The 27,996-nt window shown below is 36.0% G+C and overlaps 2 protein-coding genes and 1 long non-coding RNA gene across 4 annotated transcripts; 1 reads left to right on the forward strand and 2 right to left on the reverse strand.

The window, feature by feature from the left end:
* Window positions 1–263: 263 nt before the first annotated feature.
* LOC107813482 (uncharacterized) lies at window positions 264–1,405 on the reverse strand. The gene is made up of 2 exons (XR_001654351.2): window positions 1,154–1,405; window positions 264–855 (listed from the first exon to the last, which is right to left on the reverse strand). It is a non-coding gene; the product is annotated as an uncharacterized LOC107813482 (long non-coding RNA).
* A 5,614-nt stretch (window positions 1,406–7,019) lies between these two features.
* Window positions 7,020–16,591, forward strand: LOC107813539 (NADPH-dependent thioredoxin reductase 3). Of its 2 annotated transcripts, none has more exons than XM_016638822.2 (10): window positions 7,020–7,444; window positions 8,902–9,109; window positions 9,213–9,318; window positions 10,215–10,480; window positions 12,413–12,692; window positions 13,169–13,276; window positions 14,672–14,758; window positions 14,842–14,946; window positions 15,411–15,541; window positions 16,290–16,591. In XM_016638822.2, exons 1-10 carry the CDS (start codon window positions 7,150–7,152, stop codon window positions 16,348–16,350), a joined length of 1,647 nt encoding a protein of 548 aa, XP_016494308.1. In that variant the 5' UTR covers window positions 7,020–7,149; the 3' UTR covers window positions 16,351–16,591. The 2 variants fall into 2 exon arrangements, with proteins under 2 accessions (XP_016494308.1, XP_075104110.1); XM_075248009.1 differs by having other exon boundaries at window positions 7,136–7,444; window positions 9,213–9,541.
* A 5,679-nt stretch (window positions 16,592–22,270) lies between these two features.
* LOC107813547 (short integuments 2, mitochondrial-like) lies at window positions 22,271–27,172 on the reverse strand. The gene is made up of 8 exons (XM_016638832.2): window positions 26,892–27,172; window positions 26,663–26,767; window positions 25,610–25,687; window positions 24,613–24,754; window positions 24,441–24,511; window positions 23,776–23,872; window positions 22,844–23,061; window positions 22,271–22,643 (listed from the first exon to the last, which is right to left on the reverse strand). The coding sequence occupies exons 1-8, from the start codon at window positions 27,045–27,047 to the stop codon at window positions 22,389–22,391; spliced, it is 1,122 nt and encodes a 373-aa protein (XP_016494318.1). The 5' UTR covers window positions 27,048–27,172; the 3' UTR covers window positions 22,271–22,388.
* Between the last annotated feature and the right edge of the window lie 824 nt (window positions 27,173–27,996).

Below are 27,996 nucleotides of genomic sequence, written 5' to 3' on the forward strand. Positions count from 1 at the left end.
ATTATAATTTTTTTTAACCAATTCCAAACCCATTATCGCAAGAATAGAAGTGGGTGCAATGGTAATTAAAAATATCCATGAATAATTGTATAGTTTAGTACCTTTAGCATTCACATCAATAGTAATTTCTGAAAATAGTGGAACAAGAAGAAGAACAAGTGATGTAAACTAAAGGAAATTGGGAGATTTTGGGGTTGCCTAACGTACGGAGGGGTAATTTTTAAGAGTTTACTGATGGTAGGTGTAAATTTGGCCGGATAGTATAACGGTAAGGATAAATTTATCCGAATAGTATAACGGAGATTAAATGTAGACAATATCCGAAAGTAGATGGGTAAATTTGATCCTCTTCCCTTTGCAAAAATAAACAAAAAAAATGGCTTTCATCACTTATCAACGACGATGAAAACAACAAAGAAAATAAGCAAGGGAGAGTAAAAACATTGGGAAGTGGTTCCGGAGTTAAAGAAGAAGGGGGAAGCATAAAACGTCGAACTTCATAAAAATGGCCCTCATCAGCGGAACCACCAAAACCAGCGTCAAACAAGGCTTCAACCGACTCCATAGTCAGTGCATCAAATTTATCTTCTACGACAACAAAAGCGGCTTCCTCAAACTCATTAACAAGGCGAAGTTGAGTCTTAGTGGGATTGACTTGGGGACTGCTCTGATCACTTCCTGACTCACTTGCTTTTTGCTAGATTTAGTCCTCTTCTTGAGAGGACTAACGGGTTCGTCTTCTTTCTTGGAGTCAGATTTGTTTTTTGATAATCCTCTTCATAGCAGCCAACTTCAAAATGCGCTTCTGGGATTCATTAACCACGAGCCTATCAACTGAAACTCGAGGATGGTATTCTTGAAAGCCAAACCCCGCAAAAATACAGTGAATGATTGTACACGAAAAGGCAAAACTATGATTATTCTACTTATCTCCAGTTATTTTCATGGCAGACACACACACACACACACACACACACACACACACACACACACACACATATATATATATATATATATATATATATATATATATATATATATATATATATATATATATATATATATATATATATATATATATACACACACACACACACACACACACATATATATATATATATATATATATCCAGAAAAGTTAGAAGGAAATTACGAGCGTAATTTCACTTCTCAGGGAACGAAAGATCAACGGGCTCAATCAGTTCTCGAGTGGTAATAACTACGGATCTACTATATCACACCCCCCCCCGGGTCATGATCGTCTTCGGGAGATCAACAATTACCCGTTTACTACGAGCATAAAGAGTAAACATCTCGGCATATAAAAGCTTAGGGAAATAAAGATAAAGATGATGGCAAAGAGTATAGTTTAACGAAATCTAATTCGATAAGAAAGGGAGGCAGGTCATAACTCTGCAAACTATCGTGCCTATTTGAGCTAAGCAGATATTAAAATAATGACAGAACTCTTCAATTACCATGTTAATTGCAAGTTGGAACCCGAGAGTAAACGTGTAATGACCCGACAGGTCGTTTTGAGCTCTAGCACATCGTTTGGCGATTTGAAGCCTTGAGTAGCTTCACTTCAGGTATTATGACTTGTACGCGTGGTCGTAATTGAATTTCGAGAAGTTCAGAGTTGATTTGGATAGAAAATTCTAAATTCAGAAGCTTTAAGCTAGAAGAATTGACTAAGGTTTGAACTTTTAGGAAACGATCTCGGAATCGAGATTTGAAGGTTCGAATAGGTTCGTATGATGATTTCGGACTTGGGATACAAAAGCGAGGACTGTTGGTTTGAGTTGGAGCCGCACCTGCGATGGATTTCCGCAGGTGCGGAGCAGCAGAAGCGGCTAATGGACCATAGAAGGTCGTTGGCAGTGGGGTGTTTTTAATCCGAGACTTAGCCCATTTTTCTCACATTTTTATTTGGTTGGGCGATTTTTGGAGCTCTTGGAGGGAAGATTTTCATCATCTATGTCAAGGTAAGTGATTCCCACATATTGTGAGTTAAATATATGGATTCTATGAGGATTTAAACATGAAAACTAGTAGAAATTGTGGGATTTTGGTAGAAAACCTAGAATTTGGTAATTTTGGATTTTGACCATGATTTTGACCACGACAAGAGTGGGTTGCTCTAGTGGTGAGTACCCTCCACTTCCAACCAAAAGGTTGTGAGTTCAAGTCATCCCAAGAGCAAGGTGGGGAGTTCTTGGAGGGAGGCAACTGAGGGTCTATCGGAAATAGCCTCTCTACCCCAGGGTAAGGGTAAGTTCTGCGTACAAACTACCCTCCCCACACCCCACTAGTGGGATTATACTGGGTTGTTGTTATTGTTGACCATGATTTTGAAAGTGGAATTAGGACTAAAGTATATAATTGAGTTCGTAATGATATGGGTATAGTTTATTTTCAAAAACTATATATTTATATAATTGGCCCTTTGAGCTAAGTTGGGAATCATTATAAATTGTTAAATTATGGGTAATATGGTATATATTTATAGATTTGCACATTTGTTTGACTAATTTGAATTTTGGAGAGACAAGCATCGATTTGAGGTGTTAGAGTGGCGTTGGAGCCGGCTATGGAACTTCGGAGCGAGGTAAGTCTTAGGTCTAACTCTGTGAAGGGGAAACTACCCCTAGGTTATGTATCTGTTATGTGCTACTTGTTGCGGGGGCTAAGTACGCACGAGGTGACGAGAGTTCATGCGTAGCAAGATTCATATTATGTCCGGGTAGACTTAGGTTCCCGCCATGCTATAACTGTACTATATGAGTTGTCCCTTGTCTATTAAATTCCTTTATTTTACGTTACGACTTGAGACTAGACTTGCATAGAGTGATAGACTTACTGTTGTAGAGATTTGACGGGCTTCATGATCAGCCGCAGAATAATTGTACTCCTCTTACTAATTTCTCCCCTGCTATGCGTTTTCCTTGAAAGGTTTTCCTTAAAAATTTATATCTCACACATCTATTCGTGAGTGGGGTCAAGGACCCATTAAATATTCCTATTCTAACGGGATCAGGTCGTTCGCCTCGACAATATAATAGATATATATATGGTTCGTGTCGTTCGACCCTTGGCAGTGCACACATTATGATAGGATTGGGTCGTACGCCTCGACATTTCTATAAAATACTTTTATGAAATCGTGTGTAACATTTGACAAAAAGCCAGTGTATCTGTGAGCTTTTCCTAATTTGAACTGTGACGACCTATCTGGTGGGGTCCATTATATATATACCCCGATTGAGAAGGTAACTGCTTAGTGAGAGCTTGAGTTTACCGTTCAGAGGAGGATTGTACCTCGTATTTATATTAGTTCATATCGTTTATTTGCTCTATCCCATATTTATTTACTTCTTGCTATACATGTCTTATTAGACCACTAGTAAGTGTCAATGTCTAATTTGTATTCCAGACAAATGTTGTATTTGTTATATTTCCTAGTTGATGCTCATACACTTGTGACACCAGGGTTTTGGGGGTTCCTACGGGTTGTTCATTATTGTAGTTCGTGTAAATATTATCATTTACCCTGTAAATTCTATTTTATACTATTTAATTGATGGAAATTATTATTTCAAAATAATAAAACTGAGTAAACAAGTTGATCAATCACCGTTGGTTTGCCTGACGGCGGTATTAGACGTCATCATGACCTTTAGTAGATTTTGGGTCATGACAAAACGGGTACATATACACGAATGAGTAGCCTTCATGGTAACTGGTTTTTCGTTCATCATCTTGGGGAGATTCAAAAAGAAAATTTATTCTTCAATGGTAAACTTTTCGAACAATGAAAATATGCCCTGATTTGATAATAGGATAATTGTCAGTAGGATCGCTACGACCACCCTGACCACCCCTCTTGTTCCATTTGGTGCAAGTAACAGCAAAGTTAAATTGTTTGGGTATAATCTCAAAAAATAAGGGTTCGACTAAATGCACTACATTATGTCATTTGGCGGTTTGAGGCCTTGGGTAGCTTCGCTTCAGGTGCTAAGACTTGTACGCGTGGTCGGAATTTAATTTCGGGAAGTTCAGAGTTGATTTGGAAAGAAAATTCTAATTTCGGAAGCTTTAAGTTGGAAGGATTGACTAAGGTTCGACTTTTGGAGTAAACGACCTTGTAATCAGGATTTGAAGGTTCCAACAGGTTCGTATGATGATTTTGGTCTTAGGAACGTGTCCGGATGTTGATTTGGAGTTCCGTAGGTCATTTCGGCGTCAATTGGCAAAAGTTGAAAATTGGATGATTTTTGGAGAGTTTTGACCGGGAGTGAACTTTTTGATATCGGGGTCGGATTCCGATTTCGGAAGTGGGAGTAGGTCTGTAATATCAATTATGACTTGTGTGCAAAATTTGAGGTCAGTCGGACTTGATTTGATAGATTTCGACGTCGAATATAGAAGTTTGAAGTTCTAAAATTTATTAAGCTCGAATTGGGGTGCGATTCATGATTTTGATGTTGTTTGACGTGGTTTAAGGCTTCGACTAAGTTCATAATGTATTTTGGGACGCGTGGGTGTGTTTGGTTAAGGTCTCGGGGGCCTCAGGTGAGTTTCAGATTGAAAATGGATCGAGTTTGGACATGGAAGAACTGCTGAAGCTTAAGGCTTCTGGTGCGATCGCACCTGCGAGGTTATGGCTGAAGGTGCGAGACCGCAGAAGCGGCCCATGAACCGCATAAGCGATGGGGAGTGAGCTGGATGGGATTCGTAGGTGCGACAAATATGCCGCACCTGCGGACTCGCAGATGCGGACGGAGGAGCGCAGAAGCGGAAGTGGCCTGGGCTGGTCGATCGCATGTGCGAGTGTTGTAGCGCACCTGCGGAGCCGCAGGTCCGGTCATGGGCGCGCAAGTGCAAAGTGGTGCTCGAGCTGGGGAGTCCGCAGATGCAGAGGTTTTCCACATAAGCGGATGTGCACCTGCAGTTGGTTGGCCGCAGAAGCGAAAAAGGCTGGCCTTGGGGAAAGCCGCATCTGCAAGGAAGTTTCCGCAGAAACGACTACTGTTCCGTAGATGCGAGAGATCGTTTGGCAGATGTGTTCTTTTAAAAGCGGGATTTGGCCATTTTCTCTCATTTTTCACTTGGTTGGGGCGATTTTGGAGAATTTCAAGGGGAGATTTTCATCAAGCAACACAAGTTTTGGATTGACGGGTATTGGTTTGAGGTGTTAGAGAGGCTTTAGAGCCGGTTATGGAACTTCAGAGTGAGGTACATATTTGCCTGGTGGTCTTTTGGGCGCAGAGGCGCGGCTACTGTAGAGACTTTACCGTGAGCTGCATTTCATGTCACGATCTGCAGTCTGTAGAGTCTCCATCAGAGTTATTTATATTTTTCTGTCTAATTTGTATTCCAGACATATGTTGTATTTTATTATATTTCCTAGTTGATACTCATGTACTTGTAACATCGGATTTTGGGGGTTCCTACGGGTTGTTCATTTTCGTAGTTCGTGTAAATTTTATTTCACACTTTTTAATTAATAAAAATTATGATTTTAAAGTACTAGGATGAGTAATTAGATTGATCAATCACTGTTGGCTGGCCTGATGAAGGTGTTAGGCGCCATCACGATCTTTAGCGGATTTTGGATCGTGACAGAAGACCTAGTAGTAGAGAAACCCGCTGCTCGCCATGGAACCAAGATTGCAAAGTTTTCTGCCTTTTCTCCTAGACCTAACGGGGGCCTCGACGTTTGGTAACTCATCGACTATAATAGACTGACAAGGAGAAACTTCAGGGTTAGAAGACGCATTTGAGAAGCCATGACCGTGATGAAGAAAATAAAGTGAAGGAAAAGCACGAAAGAAAGCGAAGAAAGAGCTTAAAGTAGTAAGAGAAGGAAATGTTTGAGGGCTTCGTATTTATAGGAGAAATATGTCATTATGAACCGTCATCATAGGACCGTCACTTCGAAGTTATAGAGTCGTCAGTGCCTGGAAAAGCATTATATACTGCAGAGCCAATCGCATTATGCCACATGTCTCAAGCATTAAATAAAAGCGGCGCATGTCACTTTTACTATCTGCAACATATCACTAGAATTTCGGGATTAAGCGACGAATACTCCTATAGTTCTCGCTAAAAAAGTTCTTTATCACTTTCTGAATAATTATTCGAGATTATCCTGAAAGTGGGGGATTTTATGTATTGGTTAAAAATAGTCTTACCATGTGGACTAATCAAGTCTTTGACACATGTCAAGAATATTAGAAGACTCCATAAAAGTTGAATCCGATATCAATCGAAATTTAGAATTATTTAGTATGAGGCATTATTAGTATCGTAACCATTAGTACCAGAATTTCTTATAATGAAACCATTCATGAGCCAACACGAAGAATATATCGTGAATACGAAAAAGAGGAGAATCAGTCAATCCCGAGTAAAGCAAGATTCGGTATAATTCCTTGATCAACTACTGATTCATAGCATAACGTGCAGAAAACACAAATAATAAGTGTAACGAGCAAACGCGATATTAGAGGAGAGGTTAAAGATAGTTTTACTATTTAAATCCATCTTTCCCTTGCATTGCATATCATCTCAGAAATTATTATTTTACTCCCTAATTGTCGCATTGTATTTCTGGCAAGTCAAACACAAAGAGATAAGAAAAAAAAGCTATTTTGATCAATAAGTATTCTCCTCTCTCTTCTTTAATTATTTGTTTCCATTATTCATTACTTTCAATATCATTTTTTATCATTCATATCGGGGAAAGTGTATCAAACTGATCATTGGTGCCCTAAAATATAAAATCAATTGATTTGTCATATTAGGCTAATTTTAAGTTAAACAAATCTTATTTTGTTATTATTAATGATTTTTAATATTGTTTTCGCCCACCAACCAAATATAAATTTTTTATAATAATAAAAGCTCCGCATCATACAGACTGTTTGGATGACATTTTATTTAAACGACAAAAACAACGTGAACTTTTTTTAAAATTGAAAATAATAAATGGTTAGTTGAGTGGTTATCCTCAAGCCAGAAAATACGAATAGATGACACGGCACGAAGTCCAAAACAAAAGACCCTTCATTTTGTCATTTTGTGCGCGCGCGAGTAGTTAGTTGATAGAACAAATTTCTCAGCTGGATATCGTATGCTCCGAAACCAATGGCTAATACTACTCCCCCCAATATTACAAACTCCGTTGGTATCGGAATCCGAATCCGCAGCAATCTAACGGCCCGACCCGCCTCCATGGCCGCATCTTCTGCTCTGTCAACCGCTGTCCGAATACCAACCGGTCTATTTGTCATCAACTCCGGTTCGAGTCGACGTGGAGCCGCACGAGTTGACTCATTTAACGGTCATTTGACTCGCAGCCGTGCCGGTGCGACCTTTTTATCAACTCGAGCCTCCTCAGCTGCCGCTGCAACCGTGGAGCCGGTAGAAACTAGTTCCTCAGGTAATCTTCTGTGTATATTTCTGAATTAGTATATTTTTAGAGCATTTTGAAACTCCGCCTAGCGGTCCAAATTCGGGTCAAGCCAGATGTTTTTGGGTCAGCAGACTAAAAATAGTCAAATTATGATGATAGAGTGAAATGGATGTAGAGGATGTTATTGAATTGAAGTCAAAATCGAAGAAGCATAAGTATAATCGAAATTGCATTTGTATTACAAAAAGATGCTGGTAGATAATGCAGTATGAAATAGTTATTGAGTTAAAAGTCGTATAAAAAGAATTTTTTGTACTATCAGGTTACCCAAAAAATATCTACAGGTATTTGTAATCTTAAAAAACAAAGGACATGTATCTGCTGCAACAGGTAAAAAATGACCTGATAGTACCGTAGACAATAAATTTGCGTCAAGAAAATAAAATCAAGACCGGAAAATATTGCTACAATCGTAGTATTTTATTTCAAATATTTGAGTGTTGCAATCTCTACGAACCCTCCGATTCTTCTTTCCAATAGTAAATAAAAGAGCCTTCGAGCTTAATCTTGAATTTTATTTTATTTTAATCCAAGTGCTTGAAGCTTGATCTTGACGTATTTTTAACCCAAGGGCTTGCAGCTTGTTCTTGAATCTTCGTCTCGATCTTTTAATCCTTAGAACACTTGAATGCTTGTAGCTTTTAGAGAAATCTGCAGCGTTTGATCCACGAGCTCTCTCTTGCTTCTTGTTATAGCTTCTGGTGTCTTCTCTGAGTTATGAAGACCGCTATTTATGTTGTGGGAGGGAAGAATTATAATAAGAACAAACTCTTTCCTACCAATCAAAGTGAAGTGTCACAAGGCCGCATTTGATTGACCAGAACATGTCACTTGCACACGTGGCGCAGTTTCACTAGCCCTTTAATTTGACTTGGCATGCCTTGTTATTTTGACACATGGCACGATCCTATTGGCTCTTCCGTTTGACTTGGCGTGCCACGTCATTTCACGTGTGGCACCAAATTGGGCCCCTAAGAAGATATCTTGGGCCTAAAGAAATGGGCTCATCATTTGTAGCCCAACTAAATGGGCTAGCCCAATGAATTTGGACTTATTTATTTAATCCATATATATTGAGTTATGTAATTAATCCAATTATATTAGCCCAATAAATTTTGCTTGGACTACAATATCTTGAATTTAAAATATAATCCAAATTATTTTATCGATTTAGATTCGATAAAATTTAAATGCTTACAAGTATAAAAAAATTTCTTAGTGTATATAAGTTAAACTCATAGTTATTTTGGTACAGATACTTGAGAAAAGTTTATCTATCTCATGCTTCTTCATTATTTTCTTGCTCCATCATACAACTACTATGTTGTTATATTTTATAATTTTGATTTGAGTTGTTTACTTGTCAGCAGCTCACAATTGTATAGTATAATTTTGAGCATACGGGTGTGTTTTGTTTGTTGCAGCTCAGGGTATCGAGAATTTGGTTATAATAGGATCAGGTCCAGCTGGATATACAGCAGCAATTTATGCTGCTCGGGCCAACTTGAAGCCTGTAGTGTTTGAGGGGTTTCAAGCAGGTGGTGTACCAGGAGGGCAGTTGATGACAACAACTGAAGTAGAAAACTTTCCTGGATTTCCTGAGGGGATAACTGGCCCTGACTTAATGGATAGGTACAAGAAAAGCTTTTGGGCCTTTATTCTCGTTCATCTATTAAAAGTTCCCTTGGTTATAGACAAAAGGTTTGAACGCTGAGAAATTATGTAATTTTACTAGGATGAGGCGACAAGCTGAGAGATGGGGAGCTGAATTGTATCAGGAAGATGTGGAATTTATTGATGTGAAGAATACTCCTTTTACTGTCCAAAGTAGTGAACGTAAGGTGATGCATCCTTTAGTTGCAGGTTACTCTTTCTAGGTTTTGTTATAACTGCTTCAATCTTTAATCACCATCAAATTGTTTGCCTTTTCTGAATTAGAGCTTTGATCTTTATTACTAATTTATACTGATGATTTAACTAATTTGATGGGGTAAATAATGTATGGATGGCTGCCATTTGTCAAGACCCCAGCGATCTTTTCTTCTCTTCTTGAGTGTCACTAAGGTTGGTTACATCTTTGGACTAATTAACAGTTTATATGTTTTTGTCAAGTTTGTAATATGTTCTTAAACAAGAACCTGGGAGAATTACAGGAAGTTAGATGCTAAACTTAACCGTTTCTCATTTGGTTTTCTCTTTTCTTTTAAGAATTCTAATAGATGTTAACGTGACAGAACAAGATACCTCTCAATTAGTTGCATTTTGTTTTTTGGTCAATTTCCTCTATTGTTATAGAGAACCATGCTATTAATCTCGATCTTCAAGATACCTTAGCCATGATATAAGAGTCTGACTTGTTCTTTGTACCTTTGACGTGTGAAAGAAAGAGCATCCTTGGTTTTTTACCTTTTACATGTGAAATAAAGAACATCTTTAGTTTTGTTTTTGGACTAGAATCCTTCAAGTCTCTGAGGTTCTTCTGATAGTCATTATTCAGGAAAGTATATCTTCATATGTGGTACCAGCTCTCTTTTATTTCCTCCGTGATAACAAAAGGGATGCTTGTTACATTTGTTTCATATGTTGTAAGAGATGTTGAGTTTGAAATGCATTAGTTCTTGCAGATGCAAATTTGATTTTTTAGACTTCTAGTTGGCTCACACCAGTATACACTAGACATGTGGTTCCCACATTAGGGTCATTATATTGAATCACTGCTCACTTCTGTATTTTCCAGGTAAAGTGTCATAGCCTTATTGTGGCTACAGGAGCCAATGCAAAAAGGTTGGGATTGCCCCGTGAAGATGAATTTTGGAGCAGAGGAATTAGTGCTTGTGCAATTTGTGATGGAGCATCACCAATTTTCAAGGGTCAGGTCCTTGCTGTTGTTGGAGGTGGTGATACAGCTACAGAGGAAGCAATATACTTAACAAAGTATGCACGGCATGTCCATTTACTTGTCCGCAAGGACCAACTAAGAGCATCAAGGGCAATGCAAGATAGGTAATTGATGTTTATGTACATTTCCTATTTCCATTTTTCTTTTTTCCCCTCAAATTGTTGTAGCACAAGGCATTAGAAATCATCTCAAAATTGAAGTTGTAATCTGATGGGCCATTTTGTTTTCTTTGGGAGAGGGCTTTTAGGGTCTTATAATACTCTCCTTCTCTGCACATGTTTCCCTAGTTTAAAAGGCTTGAATGATGTAGAAGAATTTTAATATTGTGAAATTGTCAATGTTTTTAGGCATTTCAGACTGAGAGATGAATGATAGGAGTGTTATTCAAGTGTCATATCGTGGCTACTTATACATAGGACACTTTACTGTCATCTGTAAAAACATCTAGAGTAGTTCTCTTACTCTAAGATGTCTGTCTATACACACAGCTGTTTTACCTATATTTAAAAAAAATCACTATCTGCATTGAAGGTGCTGGTTCTTTACTTCATATTCATGTAACAAACCACATGACTTTTCCTTATGACCCGTTAAAGATGAGAACTTGAGAATGCATAATATGGTAGTTTGATGATAATTGAAATGCAGTTACTTTGCATGCAGATATGCACATATGCATGTTGCAGAAGGATGTTCAATAGGATAATCATATTTGAAAGAACAGGATCTTTGAGGTTGAGAAATGTGTTTCCAGATTATCCAGTAGTTCTAGAAGACGAATCAATATCTTATAACTTCCATTAGTTGCTTATCGCTGTTATCTTCCTTTTTTCAGAAGTCCTCCTAATGATCCCCCCCCCCCCCCTTCTCCCCCTCTTTTCTAGTGTTAAATCTAATTCAAGATACAGTAGCCTGCCAGATCAGCAGTATTTCTCTAATTGAATTCTGGTTCTTAATGAATCTCTCTCTCTCTTTGGGAGGGGTATGCTATATACGATGTCAACTTGTAAGGTGCCAAGCTGTAAAAGCCTACTTAAATGGCGAAATATATGGACAAAATCCAATAAAGAAACCAAACCAACTGCACAACTTCATACTTTCAGGGAGTCGAAAAGCTGCTGATAGATAACAATTGCCTTTTAGTCGTCAGAATTAGTCATTGTGTTCGGAGTTTTCGTATCTTGCTGACCCCTCAGTTCTCCTTTAGAAACAACCTGACAATTTACTTTTCTTTGGTTACCCTAACTTCATTATCCATATTGCTTTCATCACACCCAGCTCCTTCACATTTTATAACATACTTATCACTACATTTGTGAGAGCAGAATAACACACTCCAAAATTAGCCATCTCCTAGGCCTTGCCATATAAAGCACTCACTGTAGAAGATCCCAATGATTGTTGTGAGCTTGGCCTTGTCAAAGGCCACAATCTGAGATACATCAATGCCTGTCTTGTTTGTGCTCTTTAATACTCAGCGTTTAATTTCATTCTCTTATTAAGTACAATAGACAGTTCTTGGAATATTGACTTCACAATGTCATTGAAAGGGAGTCAACAAAGATTTGTACATCTTTTATTACACTATTCTAGTACGTACTATGGGCTCTCCCTCATAGGCATTGCAATTAATACCAATTTAAAAGGGTTCAATATTGTGTTGTACACACTAGTGAATGTGCTCTCTGCATTACAATATCATCATGATTTGAGTTCAGCATGCACCTGCAAGTCGCGTGACATGATTGACCAATGTAGGTGTATCCTCTGATGAGAGATATGTTAAATAATCCAGTGTTTCTTGTTTGTCTCAGTAATGACAGCTCACTTTACTGCTGATTATTTTTCATTTTTGCCTCTTCCCCAGCTTCAACCTATTGTCGCTTTTATTCTGCTTGCGTCATACCTATTTCTGTAAATGTTGTCACATATCTATTTGACCTATGAAGCGGATTGAATTACTAATGAGCTATATATTTCAAGTTTCAACTCCCTGAAATGTTTGTTTAACAGGTTGATTATGCGGAATGTTTCAGAGTTTTCAACAATCCAAACATCACTGTGCATTTCAACACTGAGACCGTGGATGTCGTCAGCAACCCTAAGGGCCAGATGTCAGGAATTTTGATCAGAAAAGCTGATACTGAGGAAGAATCCGTGATTGAGGCAAAAGGCTTGTTTTATGGTATAGGTCATTCACCAAATAGTCAACTGTTGGAAGGCCAAGTTGAACTTGATAGCTCAGGCTACATATTGGTCAAGGAGGGAACGGCAAACACTTCTGTGGAAGGTGTATTTGCAGCTGGAGATGTACAGGTACTTGCAACAATTTATTATTTTATTCCTGCTGTTTTCTTTTTCCTTTTTCTTTTTACTATCCTTGTACTTCAGGTGGTGATTGCACTCCTAAGAAAGTTCAGGTTAATTATGCACGACCTTTTTAGATGTATCCTATGTGCTGTATGAATATCATGACCCTAGTTTGTTGATTGAAACGTCTGAGTTAAGTCCTCAAGAGAAGTTTGTGTCAAGGTGTTGCAATGAGAGAGGGGAGCCATCCAATAATATGTAGTGTGATGCCATTTCTCAGACCTCTTTTTGAATTCTTAGGTTGCCTGAGTAGAGGAAAATCTGAGATTAAATCATGATAGTATAAAACATTTCTTTTTTTCCTTTGAAGTTATTTTTCTCACCGTTTTCCTGTAGAATGAAACTCATCTTGTGATTTGTCTTCACAACTTCTTATAGTGTGATACTTCCTCATATCACCATGACATGTTCTCCATACTTAGGATCATGAATGGAGGCAAGCCATCACTGCAGCTGGCTCAGGATGTGTAGCTGCTCTATCAGTGGAGAGATATCTCACAAGCAAAAATCTTCTTATTGAATTTCACCAGGTATCTGACTTCTAAAAGAAACTGATTTTCGGTCCTGTATATTTCCTTTACAAGTCATTTGATACGCGTTTATAATCATGCTCTCAAGTGGTTTTTTAATCCAGCGCCCAAACATTGTTGACTTATATTTAATTTTTGCATTTTCTTCAATAGGTATGTATTTGTCAATTTCATAGCCTTGGTATTCCCATGAATTGTAAGTTATGGAATCAATTTCCTAGTGACCTAATTTAATGCTTTCTAAAATGTATGGAATACTTATGTAGGGTGTTAGAGTATTCACACAAATCTGCATGCAGGCCCAGATGAAGCTGTCTACACTTACTGGATGGTATTTGAATGTGATTGATAAGAGAGTATTTAGAACGTTATTACTTATGGACTGTCGTATCATCTATGACAATAATAGTTTGTATGAACTCTTTTAGCTTATTGAATTTATCTTGATTGCGAGAATTCCATCAAGGTGGTCTGACAAAGAAACTGTTATGCTGAAACATCAAAGAGATGCATTTAAAGTTCTCATTTGAGTTACCCTTTCAATTTTAGTTTTTTCACAGGGAAACAGAAAACTAGAGAATTACACTTTAATAGTTGATTAATTTATGGATGCTTGGCAGTGCTGCACTATCTTCCTATGTTGCGCGGACTCTTCATTTTAGCTGCCGCACCCGTGTCGACACGACACTAGTACTGTAAGGGTGTGGGATTCGTACTGGGTGTGGTCAATCGAGATCAGATACTTTGACCACAATCCATGGACAAATTTGAGGAAAAATGAAAGATCAAATTTTACTTGGTTCTTGCTAGTGCCTAGTGCCTGGTGCCTACAACTTGAGAAATTCTCAAAACAAAAGATTGAATCATTGGCTGCACTCCACAACCTATAAATTTCCACAGAATATTTCTCATAATTTAGTAAATCTTTATAGATCTTTTTAGAATTTTGAATTATTTGTAGCAGAATCCCCGCACCCATATCCCTTCTTGGATCTGTACCCTCGAATCTTAAAATTCAGATTATGAAGGATCCGACCTCTAGATCCACACTCGGATTGGGTACCAGCACCTGAGTCAGAACAACATAGCTATCTTCTGTTTTTGCTGAGCTTTTTGGTGATATTATGCAGTATAAGGATGAGTGATTTATTTGTACTACTTTATCCTTACCTTATAAGCACACACTACCCTTTGTACTACTTTATGGGTTATATGAAGTGAACTGGGTTATACCAACCATGGGGCTTCTTACTTCCCTAACAAAACTCCCACTTTTTTTTTTTTTTTTAACTATACAAGTAACCATTAATCCTTTTGAATTTACACTATTGCCCAATATCCCTAAACCAATAGTTCATTATCTAATGAATCTACCTGGATTTTTTGATTCATCAGCCCCCTACTGAAGAAGTTAAGAAGGAACTCACCGAGAAAGATGTCCAAGAAGGTTTTGATATAACACTTACAAAGCATAAGGGCCAGGTGTGAGATCTAGGAAGCTCAGATCTTTCTGACCATGGTCAGCATTCCTATCTGATGATCATTTTTATTGTTTTCCTTCTCAGTATGCTTTACGGAAGTTGTACCACGAGAGCTCAAGGATTATTTGTGTACTATATACATCACCAACATGTGGTCCATGTAGGACCTTGAAACCGATTCTTAGCAAGGTATGCAACTCATTTTGATAGATGTGTCCTTTCAATTAGCCATCAACTCTCTTTTACATTAGTGAATTGTAAAAGAAAAAATTAGCCATACATCACATTTCTCTTGCAAGTCAAAAGACCAATTTGTGAAGAGTGTGAAGTGTTACGTCCTGTCAAACTTTATTGATCCACGATGTGGTTAATTTGTCTTAAAAGTTTCTGTTTCAGTATCATATACTATCATTTTTGTGAAAGTTGATTACTTGAAATCCTTATGATTTCCATGGAGGAATAACCGAATCTTGAGATAAACCTCAAAGGACCCCCTATAAAGGTTGTTTAAAGAAAAGAGCTTTGTGTTTCAATTAACTTTGTATCATCCTTACTTCTACTCGGTAATAGTTGATTCTTTTAGTTGCTTTGCTGTTGAGTACTGGCTTTTGTAGTGTTTATAACTAACCTGTTCCATTGTACTTGTGCAACAGGTCATCGATGAATTTGACCAGCATGTACACTTTGTTGAAATTGATATTACTGAAGATCCAGAGATTGCTGAGGCAGCTGGAATTATGGGTACTCCATGTGTACAGTTTTTCAAGAATAAGGAAATGCTCAGGTTGGTTACATTTGGCTTTTCTTTCCCTCCAAAAGTATAAACTGCTTAATTTCTATATTCTAAATGACCTAAACAGCTGTCTTCTTCTCTTAGTTCTTTGTTGCACGAGTTCCATCTCATTCAATCTTTCATAGTTTCACCATACACCAAGTAAAACAAGTCTCGCTAGTCGGGCCGAATCGATTTCCTTATGTTACCTCAAGATTCTTTTTGCTCTGGTCTTGATGTTTCTTAGGACGATATCATCTTTGATTAAATCCTCATTCTCTTTTTGCTCTTCTTTATTACATAGCAAATGAGGAAAAGAGAACTATACTTCTGCGTACAGCTCTGTATACATGTGCTCGTTCTCCTCGCTATCGTCAAGCACGGCTCCCTCAACTCACTTCCACTCTCCATGATTATCACATAGTATAGTCCAACCAAACACATAATTAGGAAATAAGTTTTATTTGTTATGTATTTTCCATGAAATTTAACAAACACATTTTGTACCAACCAAATGAAGCCTCAAATTCTGCATGTGTTATGCTAGCGTTTAGCATTATTATTGGTTGAAACACTTTTGACATCTATCATCTTGCCTCTAGCTAGTGTCATCCATCTCCTGCCCTAATTTCTGTACCATTTGCGTCTGCCTTAGTTACTGCAGAGAATCGTTGGAAAAAGCAAGTTCGGTAGCATCAAATTTTTTAAGCAGCTTGACTTGTTTTCGTGCTAATTCCTTTTTTTTTTTTGGGATATGCAGGACTGTATCAGGTGTCAAAATGAAGAGAGAGTATAGGGAGTTGATTGAAGCAAATAAATGAAGGCTTTTTTTTGTTAAATCTCCACTTTTTCCCTTCACAGTTTCAGTTGATTTTTCTAATTCATGGTACGCAAATCAATTTTGTTCAAAAGGGTAAAAAGAACTGCCCAGTACCTTGTATTAGCTCAATAACAAGTAGCATTCTTACATCGAATGTTGTGTGTGTCACAAATTTCAAAAGCGCAAGAAATTGGGATTACATTCTTTGGCGAGAGTATCAACGGGATTCGATTTAGTTGTTTTTAGTAATTGTCTTCCGCCATTTTTCCTTTATTATTTTTTCTTAAAATTGTCCTCTGCTTTCGCCGATGGGAGCGGGAGACCAAGCAATTTGACCTTATTAATAAAAATTAGTGTTAAAATTTAGCACATAACCATTTTTAAGTGATAAACGTGTTTATGAATAACACATGACTTGCAGTTATTGGTTTGGTTTATATGTCCGGCTCGGGTTAAAAAAAATCTGGAGAGCATTGTACAATAACAATGATAATATTATTTCTGCTGCTTCTTTAGCCATTCAATTTCAACAATCAAGAATCAATGACGAAAGAATTATTTCTCCTATTCCTCCTAGTTTACCCACTTTAGCCCTTCAATTTCACCTTCATAGAGTTTTGGTATATAAAACCACATCACTGGCCTGCACAGCTCCAATATAAAGATGAATATCAGCAAACTGAGACCAAATCACTTCATCTCAGATTATACCCTTCTAACTACATGTCATATCATATGACACGTTCTACCGTGTCAGGCTCAAGAACTGGGGTGACACGTTTGAGTTTTATCATCAGGAGCTCATACATTATTTGATAGGGCCAAAACTTGGAGATGTTCGTTGGTTTAACTTTGAAAATTGAATATGTTTGGGATGGGAGGGAGGGTTGAAGAAGAAGAAGAGTTATTGTCCCGCTTCAATGGGATGGTACCAGCTAGTAAGTCATCGATAACAGCGGCGGAGCCAGGATTTTTATTAAGGGGAGTCAAAATATAAAGAAACAAACCCACCAAAAAGTCAACGGGTGTCATTATATAATATATATACATATTTTAAAAAACATTACCAAGCTATGCAGTGTAATTTTTCAGCGAAGGGTTGACACCCCTTTGGTGCACGTGGCTCCGCCACTGGTCGATAATGGAGATAGATGAAGATCAGTGTTTGAATGATGAATTTGTGATTTGTTTAGAACAACTTGGACGGAGGGGAAAAAAAGTCTTGGGTATGTTTCATGGAGATTGCATTACAAAGTGGTTAGACAAGAGCCATTATTTCCCTATTTGCCGTTATGACATGTCAACTACCTAGCTTCGTGTTTATTTATTCACTAGCTTTAGGGTCGTGTGTACCTAATCAATGAGTAATAAATTTATAAAGTTTACATAAATATTATTTCTTCTATTTCAATTGATATGACATATTTTTCTTATTAAAATAAGATAGATAGATAGATAGATTTATGTATATTTTTTAGTTGTGGATAAAAATAATATATACACATTAACTAATATTAAACAAAGAACTAATATTAAAAAATATTACTCCTTTTATATTTTAAAAAATATAGTTTTCAACTTGCGACTTTGAATAATTTTGATATAGGGTTTTAATTTTGTGTAAAAATTTTCTCTTCTCCTTCTTTCTTTTATGTCAAATACCAATAAAATTTATTGCATTTAACTTTTAGAAAATACAATTTCACCAACTAGAACTTAACTAATTTTGCTATTAAACTTCGTGAGTTTGTTGATTAGTGCAACTTCAATACTAATAAAGCTATAATTGTAGTGTTCATCGTCAGTTACCAATTGATGTGAGTTACGTTCTTGTAGTTAAAATAATTGTTTCATAGCTGATATCACTAATAAATTGACCATCTTTTTACCTATTTAAAGGCTCTTGATTACTAATAAATATTTTATCCGTCTCAAATTATTTATCGTATTTCTCTTTTACACATCCCTAAAGAAAATACTAATTAGATGGGATTTTTTACTTTTTTATTCTTATTTATGTCTTAAATATAATCTCTCTTCATTGAATATTTACTTTATTTACGCATCATCTCCATCTTCAAAAATAATTATTATTAAGGATAAAAAATAATTAATTTTGTCTTGAACTTCTAAAATGACAAATAATTTGAAACATCTATTTTTAAAAATTACGATAAATAATTTGAGACGGGGGAGTAAAAATTAATTCCCTTATATTGGTCGTATATTGGCTTATTTTAACTCCAATATATTCCTCATTTAGCTTTACTTTTAGAATAAGCAATAGTACTGGACCAAAAAATAATAAAAGAATCAATAATAGTAGTTGTTTTCTTCAAATTAAAAAGTAGTAGTAGTTCTTCCGTTTTTGCCTTTAATATCTTGACTCCAAATCTAATACTCAGTGGTGAGATATTAAAACTTTGAAATTTGAATTATTTCTTATATTTGGTCGTAAATATTAGGATTTTGAATTATAAACGGAAAATTTTAGTTGATTTTAATGTCCTAAATATTTGAATTTCTTCAAGGTGCTCTAACCTTATGTAGAGTAAGGCTTGTGCCTTATGCCCCCAAATTTAGGGGGGCCTATTTTTTAAAAATAATAGGTTTATAGGTATTTAAAAAATAATATTAGTATTTTTAATACAAAACTATACAAAAATAAAGTTTTTAATATAAAGGAAAGAAAACTTTATAGATATATAGATAAAATAATAATTTGACGTACTTAAAAATATGTAGATGAATAGTTTTCATAATTTTTAGTTTTTCAATTTTTACTCCATTAAAAAATTTGCTCTCTCTCTTCCTTAATTTGTCCAAGTCAATTTTATTTTTTCAATCTCTTCATATTTCAGAAAACCCTATATATTTTTTGTGTTTCTCTTTTATATTCTAACTCACTTCTTTCTCTAAGTTTCCAATAGTTTTATACTTCTACTGCTTTGTAAAATCTTATCTAAGATCAACAATATCTCAAGAAAGATTAAATATTTTGGCTATATTATCAATTGAGCAAGAATAATTAGAGAAAATCGATTATAGAAAAAAATATTAACAACTTTATATCTAAAAAAGAATTAGAAGAACAGACTTCAAATAAAAACATATCTTATAACTTTCTTTTAAAAATGTAGGCCTCATATTAAACTTTGACTTTAGGCCCCGTATGTGATTGAGCCGCCCCTGGATTTCTTAGTATGAATAAATATTTTAGTTGATTTCATAATCCTAAATATTAGAAAATTAATAAAATGACTATTTTGTTCAGTGTGAACTCTATTTTAAAGGGTAAAAAAGGCGAACAATATTTTGTTAAGAACCTTCGTACTTTTAATACAGTTTAGATTTATGATTTATTTATTTATTTATTTTTACGACGGTTGATGCGATGAAACCGAGTTGAATATAACACTTTGAACAAGTTAAGAAAAAAAAAGTTTCTCTATGACGCTTTATTGAAAGTTACATAATAATTTTATCATTCACATATCATGTGTCATACCCTTTTTCTATCCCAAAAAGATATGTAAGTTATTGGTGATGTGGGTTAAAGAGTTTTTCCAATTAAAATGACAAATTTAAGTAGGAATTATTTTATTTACAGAGTCACCACTTGTAATTGATTTTTTGGGTGTTCCAAGTCACCTTTTATTTGAATCCCTAGTCAAAGGAAGGTTTGACTCTATTATTATTGGTATGCGAAAATAAAGTTAGGGTAAGGAATTCTATTAACTGGGGAGAAGGTGTAAGGCATTCTCCGAGTCCCGTAGTTCTAGCACCGTCGCTTTATTGATTACAACTTGGCTTGAATTAATTTTGGACAAAATTATGATTTATTGGTTTTCATATTTTATCTACGTCCACTTTTATTGCTTGCTTATTTATGGTTATGAAATTATCTTGAAATAAGTCACGCGTACGTGTACTCGTTTTATTTGGTGTGCCAAAGTTATGTCATGCGTCCTAAAGCATACTATATTTGAATATTTGAAGTCTGTTAATTTATGAATGACCAGCTCAAACTATTAGGCGCATGTGTGCTTAAACTATGACTCAAATCCAAACTAATGTGATTAGCCCAAGCGGAATAGTCTCATGCTATCATTGCAGTCTATTTATCATTCTTAAATTTTTTAAAACATTAAACCTGCGGCTCAGATTAGTTTGTTGGGGCCGATATTTTTTCTAATTCCACACAAAGAAAAGCCTAATTCTAAGGAATAACCAAACCATCCAACTTTTGCATTCAGCAATTCAATACATCCAGTTCACTTGTTCACTTTCCATGCTTCTTAAGCTCCCGTTAAACAAACATACTACTACTACTAATAATAATCATTGCTCTAATTCATGAAAATGAAGCAATAATGCACCAACGAACTCAATCAAATAATGTTTGAATATATAAAGAGAAATGGAGTAATGCCGTGAAAGAAGTAACTGGACCTTTTATATTGAAGAATCTGAAACCTTCCAGTACAGGGGAAAAATAGCGAGATAGACCCCCAACGGATCTTGAACGGAAAACCAACGACTTGACACCCTAATCGACCTCTACATGGGAACCTCGCACTATGTTTTGTGGTTGTTTCGCGATGGTTCAAGGCGGTTTTTTGGAGCAATGGTTCGCTGCCGATTTTCGGGGGGGGGGGGGGAAAGGTGGCTGTTTATGGTGATTTAAGGTGTTTGTGAGCTGGTTTTCACGGTGGTTGTACAGTTGAAGCAGTATCGACGAACTTGTGGAGTTACAACTGTTTTGGTGTCTTTTTGGAGTTGTTTCCGGGGTGTGTTTCGTGGCTGGATTTTGTGATGTTTATGAAGTGTTTTGGGGCAGGTTTGAGCTGGAGTATTCGGCTGATTTTCGCTGAGGTATTAGTGCGGTTTTTTGTTGCGTTTCTTAAGCTATTTCTAGACTGTTTGGTGGCTATTCGGCAGCAGCAATGCAGCTGTTTTAGAGCTGGTTTTCACCGTGTTTTAGTGGTAGAAACAGGGGCTGTTCAGGATTGTCTTAGGGTGTTAATGATGGAGGAAGTTTCACTGCTGGTTTTGGCCAGCTTTCATGGTAGTTTTAGGCTTAGATTTTGTGTGATTGAAGAAGAAAGAGCCGCTTCTTTTTCAAAAATTAGGTGCTCACACCATGTACAGAATGAGCTAAAGAAAAGCTACAAATGCAATATCTCATGATCCGGTGTATTTATGGCTTTGTGCTATACAGTGCTAGTTCTTCGTGATCAACTAATTCTGAGATGGCATGTGTATTTCTATTGAGTTTTGGATATCACTAATTAATCAATCATCAAACTAGACAATTATTGGGTTCACATTACATTAAACAAACAAACAAACAAACAACAACGACCCAATAAAATCCCACTAGTGAGGTTTAGGGAGAGTAGTGTGTACACAGACCTTACCCTTACCCGAGGAGTAAAGAGGTTGTTTCCGAAAGACCCTCGGCTCAAGAAGACGAAAAGAAACAATATCAGTACCACAAACAGATACCATAAGAAAAAATAACATCATGAAAACCAGAAAATAGATGCAAAGCAAAAGCGATAGCCAGTAAATAGACCCGGCACTATGAAAAACGAAAGAGTAGTAAGACACAACATTACCACTAGCTGTCTCAGACAAAAACCCTTCTAAACTAGCCTCACAAAGGTACGAACTAAGGCAAGACTCAACTACCTCCTAACCTACAACCCTAATACTCGACCTCCACATCAATTAAATAACTATCATCAAAATTTATAACCAACAAATTGAACCAAAACTGTTGCAGCAATGCATGCCCGATGCCATTTTCTAAAAAGGGTCACTAAACAAAATTCATTAACTTGAGCATACAAAATTCATTAACTTGAGTTAGCAATACAGGGGAATTATTCAAGAAAATGGATAACTAGACCGCGGTATAGGAACAAGATAATCAAGACAATTGATAATACGTCGGAAAAGAAGAAAAGAAATTGATAATACACTATGGTACAGACTTTTGCTCTTAGTTACTGATGATAAATTTGAAAGAATGATTCAAGATACAGAGTCAGATGCATCAGGAACGTCGTCCAGGATAAAAGAACCTAGTTTCCCTGTTCTAAATAACGTAAGGAATTTCTTTGATACCATTATCCGAGCCTCTGAAGCCTTATGAGGTATCTTTAGAGCCTTCTGCAACGCTTCAAACTGGTGGTCTATTAGAGTTTCTAGGTCGCATTCATCTTCCAAACTACCATTGAACTCCGAGTGTGTGATGTAAAGTGTGCGTTGGACTTCACTAATCATATCCTGTACGCATAGAAAGGACCCACGTAAAAACAATGGCAACCAGAAATAAGCAAAAAATAAAAACAAAACTAGTGCAGATTGAGAACGAAAAGCTTTTACTAGGCTAATCAGCATAGTTAATTGAGTTTGTTTTTCACATTAAGAGGTATGGAAATACAGTAGAGTTGTTAAGAAAACCAAATTCTAAAATTATTTTTCACCTGAACGCGGTAGACATCAGATTTGTTTATGGGCTTCTTGCTCTTATTTTGAAGATCTTTGATATTAGATTCAGGTTTCTTGTCCAACTCAAGGTGAAGGTCCTCACTTTCCCTGCTAACCAAGTGCTTCCAATGAAGAGGAGTTCCTCGAGTGTTTAACACTGCTAATAAGTATTGAGCAATTCGCTCTTCACCAACTACAGAATCTTTCACGGACCCTGCATAAGCATTATACATTAAATATGAATTGCAATTAATATTAGACCGGAATAAATTACTACAATATTGTCATGGATACTGCTTCAATTTGGTGACCTGCAGAACTTTGTATCGCAAACCTCTTTCTCCCACCTTGAACTGGATATTAGTTCGTAATTGATGTATTTATGCAATTTGACAAGCGATAGTACTTGGGAATTTTTTGGGGTTGTAACATAACTTTAGAATTGATACAAGAAAAATTTCAGGTTAATAAACGTAGAAAAGTGAATGGACCAACTAATAACTGGAGTTTTTCTAGTGTATCTGACTGAGAAATGTAAACGCCAAAAACTAACTTCATGTAATCATTTGTTTCCTTTACTCGTGCTTTGGAGCTATAGAGATGGTGGGAAGGGAAGTGATTATGCAGGCTAGAAAGGACAATAATCATGCCTATCAAGTACTGCAACAAAATTAGTTACAAGTTATGAAAATATGATTTGTTAGGAAACGGCCTTCCTCTTAGGGCACAAGAACCGAGAAAATAGCTCCTGGCAGGCATATGGATCTCTCTATGTAGCGGCCAGCTCTTTGCCATAGGCGACTAGTCTTTTCAGAATTGACCATTTGCAGGCCTTGAATACTAAACATAATCACAAATCCAAGATTCTCAGTAGGATAAGAGAACTTTGAAGACAATTTTATAATCTACAGTTCAAATAGGTACGTACCTGCAAGAGCCAGCTTTAGCCCGGTTTCTATATCTGGGATACTGGGAACCAACACTCCTGGAGTGTCCAACACATATACGCTAGGTCGATGTGCAATCTGTATGCAATAGCATTTTAGCATCAGTAAGAATAACCAACAAAACAGCAACCAATAAAAAATGATGCTAAGTTAAAATAATCATGATATTCTGTAAAGTCCCGGGACCTCATGGAAGTATGGAGATAGACATGGGAAATTCAAATAATCATTCAGGAAAACTGAGAATGCTATGCGTTCAACAGTTAACAAGAAGTTTTCGAATAAATTAACTCTTGTCACCACATATTTAGTCTTCCACTTCTTTCAGTTGATTAAAAGTCACTACTGAATCTTTCTTTTAAAAAAGAGATAAAAATAAAGACTGAATCAACAGAACAATACTTAATACATACGAATGCAATCTGAATCTCAGAGAAGGCAACTGGTTTTCCTGCTAGACTAGCGACTTTAGTGTCTAATATATGAATATACTCCCACAAACGCGTTTCTTTTTGTTTTTTTTTCTTAATATAACAGTGGAGTCCGAGCCAGCTCGTGTTTGTAGAACATGGGAGCAATCAACTTTAGCCATTAAGGAACAAGCAACAGCATAATCTGACCCTCTATGTTGTTGAATATTTCTAACCTTGAATCCAGCAATATCTTGAGTTACACCAGGCAAAGGCCCCACTCTAGCCTTCTTCATCTTCTCCTGCACTAAGATCATAACCATCGGTAGACAGTACACTCGATAACATAGCCACTATCAGCTTCCTATAACAACACTCAAAAGAATTGTCAACAAAAACAATCCTCACCTGGAAATCGAGATAATGCAATTTGATGGATGGAGTTGATTAAAGCTGATTTGCCAACATTCGGAACACCCAACACCAAGACAAGAAGAGTAGGTTCCCTTGTCATAACCTCCTTCAGTTTGAACTCGACCAGATCAAGAAGCTTTGGAATATGAATCATAGAGATTTAGGTTAGAAACTCTCAGAAGATATGCAAACTGGCAACCTATAAGAAATTTCAAATTCCTTGATCCAAGATCCAATTAGCTAGATGTTTGAATGGAACATATGTTGTTTAAAAGCACAGTTTCAAGCACAAGAACTGACCTCCATTTGTTCATGTGTCAAACGTCAACTAGGACTCTTTAATCAGGGTATTACCTATCTTCGTAGTTTTCATTCTTACTTTTGTTGTTTCAGTTTGTACTTTCCCATGATTACTTTTTTACAATTGGGAACTTTAAGGTTCTTATTACAAAAGAAGTAGCACGATCAAACAATGCAATCAAGAATAAAACGTATCAGATTACACGTAGGTGAAGAAAGCTCTCCAATTTCTTCTACTGTATCTGGTTCATAATTTAACAGGAGGTGCAATTTTGCCCGACGATCCTTCATGAACAATGTACAACTAATTAAGTTCAACAGTACTTGGCATCTTTTTGGGTATAAAGAGTTGAGATTTTGGTTTTTCAGTTGCATGAATATATGTTAACACAACTACTATAATGAAGACCGCTCGCATGTGGGTGAGTCATAAATCTTTTTCGTTATGAACGTCGTGCTTGACAATCCCGATTCATTTTCTATTTAACATGTAAAGCATGCTTAAGAAATTTCGCTAGATATACTAATATACTAATAAGAGAAAAATTCAACTATGCATTGCAATTTGCAAAGTATTATTGTGAAGAGAAAGAGTTAAAAATGTGATTGCATCATTGACATGTGTACAAATACCAAGCTATGAATCACGAGTTTTCAGTAAAAACACAGCATGGAGAAAAGGATGACTAACCTTTTGTACAGAACTTCTACTGTGTGCATTTATTGGGAGACACTCTTGTTTACATGAATTAAAATAATTAATCCACCCCTGCATGGAATGAAACAGAAGTCTCACAAACTAAAATTTGAAAAGCCAACAGCAAGAAGTTTTAGGTTCATATAATTCCCAAAAAGTATTCCCTCAAAGAAGCCAAACTTTTGAAGTCGATATAAAAAAATAATGTCAAAATAAACCGCATTTTAATAGCGATTGTCGAAATATTTAATGTTAGTGACAATACAATTGAAAGAACTAACTAGTAACACAGCTTGGGAGACTACACAGCTTTGAGATTCTTAGTACAACTAGAGCATTGTTAGAGAAAACATAAAATGCCAAAGAGATAAGTAACTGCGTTGTCTTTGCCATGTGCTAGCAAGAGTATATCATACGGTAAAATAAAATTTCTATTGCATTCGCTAACAGAAAGCACATGTTAATACATATATGATCAATAGATGCAACTTTAGGATGGTTTGTTAAGGTTCTATTTATTCTTGCTAGACCCTCAGTAAATAAGTAGCAAATGCTGCACTGTCTTTGAATTTCATAAAGACAATTTACCTTAACCACCATACGCATTTTAGAAAGGTACAAGGAACATGATTTTACAGAAAATGAATAATCAATATAGTCTACTAAGCTCTCTAAAAGCTCCAAAAAGGACAAAAAGACCCAAACTTTGAAAAGGAATAAGTAGTACTCTTCTCTGTTTCAATTTAAATGACACACTTTCCTTATTAGTCCGTTTAAAAAAGAATGACACATTTCTATATTTAGAAACAATTTAACTTTAAACTTTTCGTTTTATCCACTTTAACCTTAATGAGAAGTTCTGATAGCCACACTCGCAAATGTGCCCCATAAAGCTTTTAGGATTACACGTTTCAAAAGTCTTTCTCTTTTTTTCTTAAATTTTATGCCAAGAGTCAAACTACATCGTCTAAATTAAAAATCGTCTAAATTGAAATGGAGGGAATAGGATTTAGTAGAAGGAAGAAAAGAGATAGAAAAAATAGATACATGCATGAGGTTGCGGTTGGCCAAATCTTGTTTATTGAGGGCTATGACTCGCCTTTTTCCAGAAAGCATTGGCTGCAAGTCTTCGTTCGCCGAAGACAATGGTATCTGCACACACACACACACCCCACAAAAATAATTGGACCAAGAACATCAAATTACGCACCAAAACATGTACTATACATTATCAACAAAAGGAAAATTAATATATATAGTTCTTGTATTAACATACACGGGCATCACGGACTTCAATAACAAGGTCAGAGAGTTTGAGGCGTTGGCGAATAGCACGGGTAGCCGCAGCCATGTGCCCCGGGAACCAATTGATGTTTCCTCCACCTTTGTTGAAACCCATTTGCCCCAACCATCCTTTTCTCACTCCCCCCATCTCTCTCTCTTCTTCTCTGCTTTGCTGTGCTAAAACCCTGAAGCTTTCACTGTGGAAATGTCATAAACCCTCTTCCCTGTGTTTTCTTTCTTTTCTTGGGCCTTTTCTCAATAACCCAGCAGGAAAGAATATGGAATTTTTAGGTAACTATATTACGTTAGAAAGTTATTTATGTTTTGCCGTTTTTAACAAGTATCTAGGCTTCTCTTACAATTTCTATATATTTTTTTAAAAGGCTGTTACCCTATTATTAGTACTTTCAGTTAAGAGATTCAGTTATATTATTTCTTTTTTTTTCTTCTCTTTTTTCATTTTTTTTTTACATCAAAATCCCTTAATTTACGCCCATAATCTCCATTTTCTCTCTTCCCACTATTTCTGACAACTTCATATTATTAAAAAATATTCAGAAATTGGATGATAATTGTATAATAACTGTATTCATAATTGTATTTAAATTGTATCAGATACATCAATGCCTAAAATATAAATGTATCATACTTGTATCATAATATACAATTATCATACATTTGTAATACAATTCCTGCAATAATTATGATACGTATACAATTATAATACAACCGCGATACATTTCTGAAAAATTATGATACAATTATGATCTTCATGTTCTTCAAATTTCAATCACAACTCCACACTCAAAATCTAATACAATCGTATTATAATTGTATTAATACTGTATCGAGTATTGTTTTGGGTAGTGATGTATCATATACAAGTCAAATATAATAAAAAATTTAGAAAGAAGAAAACAAGATTCAAAATTTACCCACAACTTGATTCTAAAGCAATTAATATTCCAATTTTTGTCTGCATTGTAACAATAAGAAATAGAGATTTTGGGTGATTAGTAAAAAAGAGAGAAATTGAATTTCAAAAGTTTTGGAAGAGGAAATGAATCTGCATTTTTGGGGGGATAACCGTGGGTAAG

The sequence above is a fragment of the Nicotiana tabacum genome, chromosome 24 (genome assembly GCF_000715075.1).
Source record: "Nicotiana tabacum cultivar K326 chromosome 24, ASM71507v2, whole genome shotgun sequence".
Lineage (NCBI taxonomy): Eukaryota > Viridiplantae > Streptophyta > Magnoliopsida > Solanales > Solanaceae > Nicotiana > Nicotiana tabacum.